Here is a 10,468-nt window from a genome sequence, read left to right as displayed (position 1 = left end):
TAGGAATTTCAACTAGCAAACGTTTGAGCCAAAGCTGTTTCTGTATTTTGATAGTTATTTACAAAAATGTACGTAGCATATAACATATGCTTATAGCTGTTACCACAAACCGTTACCCGGTTGTTGTCTCAGAATATGAGCTTCTAGTTTTTAAGTAACATAGCTCATTCTGTCAAAATGGGCTGTCAAAGGTGCTTTACATAAAGTGGCTCTTTCTGTCATTTAAGAATAAAAAGTTATCAAATTGGACCATCTGTATAACATGCTCAAAATTAATGTTACTTCAAGTGTAAAAAAAAAAAAAAAAGACTGTCAAAATGTGATAAAATAAGTGTTTGAAAGTCACTCATAAATGGTAAAACCAAATAATAAGCTAATCTATATAGTGTCATTCTCATGGAAAAAAACACATGTAAAAAGCACATGAAAACCATAACATGTTACAGGTCTAACTACACTTGGTTTTATTATAGTAGGTTGAATCTAAATCTGTTTTGCATCTATCCCCTTAATGGTTGTTACTATGAAAACTGTAATAAATTCAGTTTGAAAACATTTTAATTAGAGGAGGGAAAGAACAGAGGAACCTTTAAGTTCACATTTTCAGTCAGTTTCAGTTTTGTGGCCCCCTGCTGGCTGAGGAGCGGTCTTAAAGCCTTGGAGCTAAGTTAAAAAGAAAAGATGCCCTTGTGACAGCTATCAAAGCCTTAAAGTCTAAAAACTATCTAATAATCATGCTGGGGCAGTGAGAAAAACATGCCTTAGATCCATAGAACTGCTAAAATTCTGCACTTAAATCATCTCGTTTATAGTCCTCATCACTAAAGATCTTTCCCACAGGAATTTGATAGGAGGATACTCCTTTTGTAAACGGTTAAGTTCCTAATTCAGGATTCAGTCTATTGTGTGTGCATGGAAAATAGGCCGTATTTCCTCCTTCCTCATGTTCCCCAAGGAGGAAAAATGAGGTTATTTTACCTCCACAGAGAATTAGAAAACTAGAAAATCTGGTTAGATGAAAACCAGAAAGCCTGGTTAAATGATTACCTTTGTGATCAGTCTTTTAGGAGGCTCATATTTTTGTTAGCTGACATTTCCTGACTGATATTGTAATGTAAATGGAACACTGTCTGGAGTTAAGTATATAAGACGTGCAATAGGCTGCATGGTTCATTCCAACAGTGTTTTTTAATTAAGTAGATGACAAAACATTATTTCATTATTAGATTTTGACCCACATGAATTTTAGATTTTAAGAAAAATATGAACAAACATAGTATTTCCTTCTCTTTTTTGTAGATCCTTAAATTCTTTAAATCTTGAATTTATGTTAAGTTAAGTTGTTTTCGAATTACATTTGGAAAAATTATTTAGGCCAACATAATTTCATATCGTGAACTACAGAGGTACCAAACCTCTGCCACTTCTTCAGTACATTGAATTTAAACATAGACATACATCTGCGCTGCTTTGTTGCAGTTTTTCCTCACTTTTTCTCTTTAATAAAGGCACATATCACATATCCAACGCCAACATGTGACTGTAGTGAGGGAGTTACATTGAGTCATCCAAACAAAAGCACACAACAGGGTATGACAAAGGAAACCCAAACAACACCAAGTAACAGACACTTTTAAGGTCCAAGGCTGTAGCTACCACTGACAACACCAAGGTCACATCCTTAATACTATTTCTGGTCATTTTAGGGTTTTAACATCCTAAGACATTAAGGTTTGTTCAGGTAGTCTTTCAGAGTCAAAATCTTTGAACTGGACCGTGTTCAGTCAGAAACATACTGAAAATAATAGGAATTAGCCTTTGAAATGAAACAGCTACTTCATTATTTCTATTTTATGCTATGCTGTACTTTTGCTTATTTCTCAGGAAAATATTGTATTTTTTTGCACCGCTACATTTAACAGTTACAGCACAGTTACTTATACAACACAATACTGTACATGATCTCTCTCGCTCTATCTATCTATCTATATCTATATCTATCTATCTATCTATCTTTCTATCTATCTATCTATCTATCTATCTATATATATATATATATATATATATATATACATATATGTGTGTGTGTATGTATGTATATGTATATACACAAGCCAAATGAGATGTCATTCCTGTTATAAACCCCACATGCTTCATATTTCCTTCACACAGTTGCACCCTGAGGCCTTTTATATTTGCACATTTAGGTTTTGTACACTAGGTGGCGTAGTCTACCAATATTATACCATCCTGACAGCGTTCTGTTGAGGTGGAGGGCTCCTCTTTGCCAAAATTCAGCACCATGGACAGCAGCACATGGATTCCTGCCCCTGATTGGTTGCCTTGATGGGACAGGATATGATCTGTTTTTGATAATTAGGTTCATTCACATTCTGCGATGTTTACACACAGCGAGTCAGACACTTCAAAGAACTGGCTTAACATACTGAATGTCTCTGCAGTTAGATACCAGCCTGGTGTTACTGTTTGCTTTCCACAGACAGTGAATGCTTAATCAACACAGGCCATCAGAAAGTGGGTCACTCAAAACACAATAAGAGACAGACAGCGGCACAGCAGGGAAGCAAACGCCGCTTCACTCTTCAGCAACCTATTCACAAGTTTGAGTAAATTGAAATTTTCATGCAATCATGAATATATGAACGAGGCTGCCACTGAAAATGCACACTGGAGGGCAGATAAAATAGGGCAATATCAATAATGCACAAGTAATGGGATCTGTTGCCGAGAGTGCGACTCCCATTCAAACTGTCATATCTATAAACAACAAGTTAAGAGGCTGTGCTTTTGTGTCCGATGTGAAGAGTATTGGGGCCAGCTTCCCTGTTTGACTCCTGAATTTAGGTCTCTAGTATCTGGGACATATATCCATAATTAGCAGTTGTGTTTTACTTCTTCCCTCACTTTCCCACAGGCACAATTGCCACTTGAAGTAAACTACCATCCTGCCTTTTTTGTTGCAACTCACTTGATCAGCAAAGTGTATACTGTAAATGCTGGTATAATAAAGCTGCGTGGGATTTTACACGTAGACTATTCCAAGTTTGAAGAAAAACATGCGCGGGCCATACCTGGATAGAGCCTGAATTTGGGCAAAAGCTACTGTGTATAGGTACCTGGCAGCAGGATGTAGAACAGTTCCGTAGATGCACCACAAGGACACTGAAAAGTAAAACTACAGGACAGCAAAGGACAGATTAGTGTGCAAAAATAACCAGTGTAATACACAACACGTCAGTGAACATAAAGGACAAGGTTTCACTCTCCCCAAATATCTACAGGACAATGCACGGAATCATACGACCGACTTCGTAGCGTATCAAGTAAATTAATGACATTAAAAGCATCCAGTTGCTTTCAGGATGAAGATTAATTTGACAGTGATTCATAGTGTATTGAATGAGTCAATCTTCCATTCAAATGCATAATAATATGAAAAAGGACAGTAATTAATCCCTTTGAAATTGATTCCCATGGAAATTTAAGGGACGCTGCTTCTTTAAAGCACAAAAAATTAAAAGGCCTTTCCTGACATGGCAACATGTTTACAGTCGATCTGACCTCACACCAGTCATTGTCTACTTTTGGCAATATAGTGTATCACACATAGACTAAAGAGTCTTATAAACGAAGGCTCCACCATCGCTGCACCTTATACATTATTATTATACACTCAATTAATAAGCAATACATTAAGTGCATTTACTCAGCTAATACATTTATGAGCAGCTACAGCATAAAACTGTACTTGCTACTTTGCAGATTAAATTGCACATACAAAACCTATGATAATCTGAAATATTATGCGCTGCTCTGGATTAAACTACCAACAGCACATAAAATGGTTAAAATGAGTTCCTCATTGACCAGCCGCAGTAAAGTAAATAATATAATACTGTCATGAGCCATTTTTCTGCATAATGATTACATCTCATATAGAATGCCAATGTAGTTTTATTAATGTACAATTTACAGTAATGCTTTATATATATATTGGCTCTTTATTAGTCGCTATAAATCACTTAATGTGTTAGTCTGGGTAAGGGTTATTAAGGTTATTAAAATCATAATTCATGTATGACATCTTTTTTTCTTTAACTAACTAAGCAGTAATTGGGAGGTTATTGAGGTAAAACTAAGCTAATGGCCTAGTAGTTGTAGAATATGGTCATGCAGAATAAGGCATCATAATGACATTAGGGAGCCAATATGCAACTGCAAGCTAATTAGCAGCTAGTTAATGATGACTATGTGTATCTTAATATAACGTGTTACCAAATGTAGTTTGTATGTTTATATCGTCATAGTGCAACTCTTGCAAGTACAGGATCTGAATATTTTCTCATGCACCACTGGTCGTCAATAACATAAAACATCTTTATCAGAAGTCATTGCTGTAAGTGCCTGATGCTCCATCTGAGACTGTCTTCCCCTTTCTGTGTGTTTCTCTCTGCATCATCAAATCTAGAACTTGCAAATGCATCAGTCTCCAAATGCAGCGATGTCATGCTTGACTTCTCATTGTAGAATAAAAAGGAATGAGAATGTCTTCTGATATTTGTTGTTTATTAATGATTAGATACAGCATCCCTCCAGCTTAGCACACTCAGTAACTCAGTCCTCTCTGGGCGGTGTATGTAGCAGCATGGTGCATTTTCACATATTTTCTCCCTCTACGAAAATCAGGTCACGCTGATAGCTTTTCTCTGCTATTGGCCATATCAAGCCGGGCTGCGATGCTTATGCATGGGTCTTAGCTCATCTCACTGTGAAGTGATTAACAGATAATTATATGCATGGGTTGCATAACAGACAAGTAACACTCCGAGCCGGGATTGAATAGGTTGTAATTTAATGAGGAATATTTCACAGCTTCATATACAGAAATGTTTTCAGACGTTTTTCTCTCTCTGGCTATTTTCTGTGGTTTGAGAAAATGGCAGTTGTGACTGGTTCACAGTTTTGGGCCTCTCATTATAGCTGGTCAATCACAAACAAGTCTCGGATGCACAGGGAGTGTCGCAGACTTTTCCCGGCAGGATGTGTGTCATGCTGATCTCTTTATTAGCCTGACTGTATCAGTGGATTATCAGAGAAATTAGCTCAATCATCTCAACAGAGGTGTTTATGAGGCAGCCCACACAGTCCACACCTCACTGAGAAACCAGGCAAGGCAGAAATATAAATATACAGTTTGTGACTATATGTGGCACAAGCTCACTGGCTTGTATGTGGAGGCTATAGATTCACGACTTGGTATCAAAAACAGGTCTTTTTAGAGCGTCTAACCAGTATCTGCCGTTGTTTGGCTCTTTGCCTCAGAACCGTGGACTCCAGCAGCACAATGACTGGCTCTGACTCTCCTCTGAAGCCTGGCTCACTTTGATCCTGTCCCTGTGGTACTCTTCACTGGACAGACTGGTGTCGCAGAGCATCATTTGTTTGACAAGGAAGGCACCTGCTTCATTAATATTTATGTTGTCCTAAAAATGATGAGGGAGAGGTATGATTTACAACACTGTGCAAGCATCTATACATTAAGTGTTTGGCTCGGTGTTCGAACCTTGGCTGCAAGTTCATGTTAATATTTGAACATGTTTTATGAACAGGCTACTGTATATAGCTGCAGTGTTTAAGTTCAGGTTCACTTTACTCAGGTAGAACGGAGCTTCAGCAGTGCAAAAAAACATTTGGCAAATGCAAACACCATCTGACAAGAAATACATAAATTATCAAACAATTCATTTTATTAACTTTAAATATCATCAGGATGGTGTTTAAATTAGATTTTTATCAAATAATAATACAGGACATTCCTTGATTAACATCCGAATTGGTGCAAATTCTCAGCTAGATTTTATTTCAAGTAAATTACTAAAAGATACGTGACATGCTGTGAACCTTGGGTTATTAAGGAACGCCTGTGGGCTTGGTATCACAGCACAGGGCAGTTTCCCACACTATTGTTGGTAGTCCAGTCTCAGCTCGATACTAAAATATGTTTACTAAAGTCATAATTTCCTTTCCCATCCAGGTGCAAAACAGAACACTTCAGGTGCTCCTTTGTACCTGCTGTCACCAGACTGTAAAACAGCAGTGGCAACCACGGACTGTAACATCATGCAGAGGCCCCCCATTGACTCTGCTGTCAACGCCGCTTACTTTTAGTTTTATTCTATTCTTATTTTAATTAGTGTGTCTGTTGCTATTTATTTCTTTTACTTTTTCAATGTATCTGGGATTATTGCCGTAATTGTGTTGCTGTAACGACTGAATTTCCATCTTATCTTATCTTATTCTACTATAACTCCCATGCAAAATAGAACACACACCTTTGCAGAGGTCTCAAACCAGCCCATGAAGTTGTTGTCTTCACAGAAACGGTCCAGAGAGGACACCAAGCCTCTGTCCCTTCCTGTCATGTCACATTTGTTGGCCAACAGGACAGCAGGGAGCGGACGTCCGCTGTCGAGACTGACTTTGCTGTCTAGGTCCTGCTTCCACTCTGCGGCAGCCTCCAAGGTGGAGCTGTTTGTAACATCAAAGACCACTATTGCTCCCATCGCTCCTCTGTAGTACACTCTGGACATCTTCTTAAACCTCTCCTGGCCTTGAGGGAAGAGAAAAGAAATCTGTGTAATTTATGCTTCACCGCAGCATAATTCATTTTTGACAGGTAGGCTTTTATTATTTGACAAAAGGCTGACAGTGTTTGTATCTGAATGTAAAGTTGGCCCAGACAAACAGGCAGTACTGCTACTGTTTGTGCATCATGTGTGATTTGAATTATCATATCAAATTGGAATGCAGACTAAATCTTATGTAACAAGTGAGAGACTGATAACAATGATTTTCTGAAATAAAATAATATGTTTCCATGGACACTGGTTAGGAAAGGCTCCAGTGTTACCTGCTGCAGTTTCCAGGAACTGAAAGCACTTAGACATACTTATTCAACAGTTATATTCCACTCACAGCATGATTTCTTAGAGTTTGAAGGTAATTTTTTTGCAGATTGGATCTCCTGTTGGACTTTTGTGAAGGTCTTTTAGTCAAATCTGAGACAAAGACTGACTGGCAGTTGGTGCAACCATCCCCCCATGTTAGCAAATTGACCAAAATGCATCCCCCTTATTCACTTGCCGTCCCCCCGCTCTTTCCTGTAGTAGCAGAGAGAGGCAGGAGCAGAGGCGTCGTTTAGCTGAATATGTTGTATGTGTATAGGAGTCATGCCCAAACTTTTTCCCTTGGAGGGCCAAAACTGAAGCCTAATGCGCTACAGGCCAAATGCAAACATTTAATGTATTGCATTGTGCTGTTAAAAGGCAACAATACTAGCATCCCAAGTTCCCTTAATTGTCTGACTGCCCATGTTAAAATTATAAAAAATATTTAATGCTCAGGGATTAATGCTCATATTTATATAAAGAGCATTTTACCTCACAAAAATATCAATATACATTTTAAATAATATATATATATATTATTACTATTATTCATTATTTACAGTCTCTACAGTCCATAGTTCATTTGCTAGGTGTCTGCCATCACTTTAACGGTAATATTTAGACTGAAATCAGTATATGTCATGTGATTTACAGGAAATGTAACCACCAAAGTCAAAAGCTGTGATAGCAGTTGCTGCTGCTCTACTAAGCTAGCTTAGCATTAGCTAAGTTTTTATTTTCAATTGTAACTAGGTTTAATTAGCCAGTTCTTCATTTAATTATGTGGAATAACAAAATAATTTACCAAGATATCAGTTTATCAGAGTGGTTATTTTTGGTCTGCAGAAAACAGCTGAGGAAAACTACTATCTTAAGTCATTTTTTAGCTTTAGCCTCTAGTCTACCATCCTATCTCACCTAAGTTAGCCCCATATGTCACCTGAGCACACATAGTTCTCAGTGCAAACCATATGGGAGAAAAACAAACCTTATTTTTTTACCTGTTACCTGGCAGTGGTGTGCACTCTTCTTCGTTCTATTTCCACTGTCCAAACGTATTGGAGGCGGCGCCATCTCTGGTCAGTGGATGCATCACCCCCCCACACACACACACACCATTCAGTGAAGACCCACCCTCCTCTGCTTGTGATTGTCTTGTGTTAGTTGTTTGGATAGGTGGTTGGTAAAATGGTTAGGATTAGAAAAAAAGGTCACAGCCAATCAGAGACAGACTAGGGGTGGGTCTTGGTGAAATGACGGGATAGTGGGCTGTCAGACAAATGGGCTCTAGTCCAGTGGGACATTTTTCTGAATAACAAAGGACGTCGTCATGGCACCATTGACGAGATCCTCAACAGAACTTGTGGATGAAGCATACAGCTTATACAGTAACAAAGAGAACAGAGGGACCATGTTTGTAGTTCCAATTAAAAAGCTGGGCACAGTTTGAAGAAATACAGCATTTAAACATTGGTTTCGACCCATGCAAAGACTTTCTAATCCTGGGCAGAAAGCAAACACCCACGCAATCACACAAATACCTTGGAAGATGTTAACCGCTGCCAGATAACAAGTAAAAAAAAAAAAATCTGTATTTCCCAATATGGTTTGCACTGTTTTGAGCTTTGCAGATTTTTCATATTGAATCATCAAATTTCTTTGGCATAATAATTCTTTAAAACGGTAAAACAGATGCCAGAGAGTCTGTATTATTGGTTTTCTAGAATAGACAACTGCAACAGAGACTTCAAACTCTTGACACTCACCTGCAATATCCCAAAGTTGCACTCTCACCACCGTCTGGGGGTCCCATTCCAGAGATTTTAGAGCAAAGTCCACTCCAATAGATGCTTTGTATCTTTCATCAAACCGTTTATTAACATAACGTAAGACAATGCTGCTTTTTCCAACGCCTATATCCCCAATGACTAAAACTTTAAACAGTTTCTCTGTCCATAACGTCCCTGCACTTCCTGCCATGTTGTGATCAACAGTTAAAGGTATGGAGACGAATTAATCTTCTCCCTAAACCACCGCAAAATGAGGCCTGCTTCATGTCTGGTAGTAGAAATAGTAATCCGTCAACACACTGCAACAGTTTAATATATTCGGCATTTACTTTAAATGGCTCAACCCTACTTCCCTTTACGACTACTTCTCAGTTGTCTTGTGTTGAATTTCTTCCTCCACACAAAGCCATAAACCTTTGACCTTTGATTTAAAACAGTCACTGGAGTAACCAACGGCAAACCCACAGAGCTGGTCAATGTTTCACCATGAAAAACAGGAGACAAAAGCATAGAAAATACTTAATTTACTCCAATCAAACAAGTGTCCTTTTAAATGCTCTACAGTAAATTTTGTTCAAAATGGCAGACTTAATTTATACTGTGTATATATCAGGCTGCAAATAGCTTCTTCAGAATAATACGAATAACAGTAACAATAGCACTTCATCACATTATATGGTTTTGATAGGCTCTTAAAGTCTTAATATTTAGGAAACTGATTGGTGTACACAACCAATCACACAATAGAAGCGTACACAGCTAATAAGTTATTTCTAATACTGTAATGCATATAGATACCATCTGAATACCAAAATATGATACACAATTCATACATTCACAAAACATATGTCATTTATCTTATACATAAGTTCATGAAATCAGACGTCTAATTATAAAAGATACAAATTTGAAACGAGTTTCACTTTCAGAACCGTAGAAATGAGATAAATGTACAAAATAAAGAAATCTTGATGAAAATGCGGCACTTGAACTTGTCCCCTGCTACATTCGTGACACAGTCAGTGCATTTGCCTGGCAGTATACTGCATCAATCAAAAATTCACACAGAATCGTTGTTTTTTACCAGCGAGAAATCACGTTAACTCATGACCTTTTTAAAAATTCAACGAGGACGTTTTTATCCTGCTCTCCCGCCTTAAAGCAAAAGGTCAACACTTTGGGAAATGCCCTCGATGGCTTTCTTGCCAAGAGTTAGTGAAGAGGATTGATACCACTTACATTTCGGTTCAATATCTATGTCTCTGTCTGTCCTGCCAGTAGGTGGTTAGCTTAGCTTAGCAAAAAGACTGGGAAAAAAGCACCTCTAAAGCTCACTCGTGAACTATATCTATTTGTTTAATCTTTACAGAAAAAATTTAAGGATGACAATTTATTGTATAGATCATCACCTTTGTTTAGAGCCAGGCTGCCTGTTCCTTGTTTCCAGTCTTTATGCTAAACTAAGCTAACGGCTGCTAGCATTAGCTTTATATTGAGCAGACTGTCAGCGGAGTCAAATCGATCTTCTTATCAAACTCTTTTCTGTTCTTCAAACCTTTCCTTCATTTCCAGATAAAGCACAAAACACACAATGTGTACATGAAACATATTTTCTGAAAATATTGTTGACAAGTTGGATTGTGTTGCATACAAACTATATTTACCATTATGTTACCAGTTTAAAACCAGCAAACTCATCTGCTTGTCACC

General features: G+C 37.8%; 1 protein-coding gene across 1 annotated transcript; it reads right to left on the bottom strand.

Moving 5' to 3' along the window:
- Window positions 1-5,339: 5,339 nt before the first annotated feature.
- Window positions 5,340-8,948, bottom strand: LOC121618490 (ras-related protein Rab-32-like). The gene is made up of 3 exons (XM_041954002.1): window positions 8,735-8,948; window positions 6,354-6,631; window positions 5,340-5,504 (listed from the first exon to the last, which is right to left on the bottom strand). Exons 1-3 carry the CDS (start codon window positions 8,946-8,948, stop codon window positions 5,340-5,342), a joined length of 657 nt encoding a protein of 218 aa, XP_041809936.1.
- Between the last annotated feature and the right edge of the window lie 1,520 nt (window positions 8,949-10,468).

This window comes from Chelmon rostratus, chromosome 15, assembly GCF_017976325.1.
Source record: "Chelmon rostratus isolate fCheRos1 chromosome 15, fCheRos1.pri, whole genome shotgun sequence".
In the NCBI taxonomy this organism is placed as follows: Eukaryota; Metazoa; Chordata; class Actinopteri; order Chaetodontiformes; family Chaetodontidae; genus Chelmon; species Chelmon rostratus.
The sequence above is the reverse complement of the archived record's forward strand: the minus strand, read 5'-3'. Positions and strand labels throughout refer to the sequence as shown.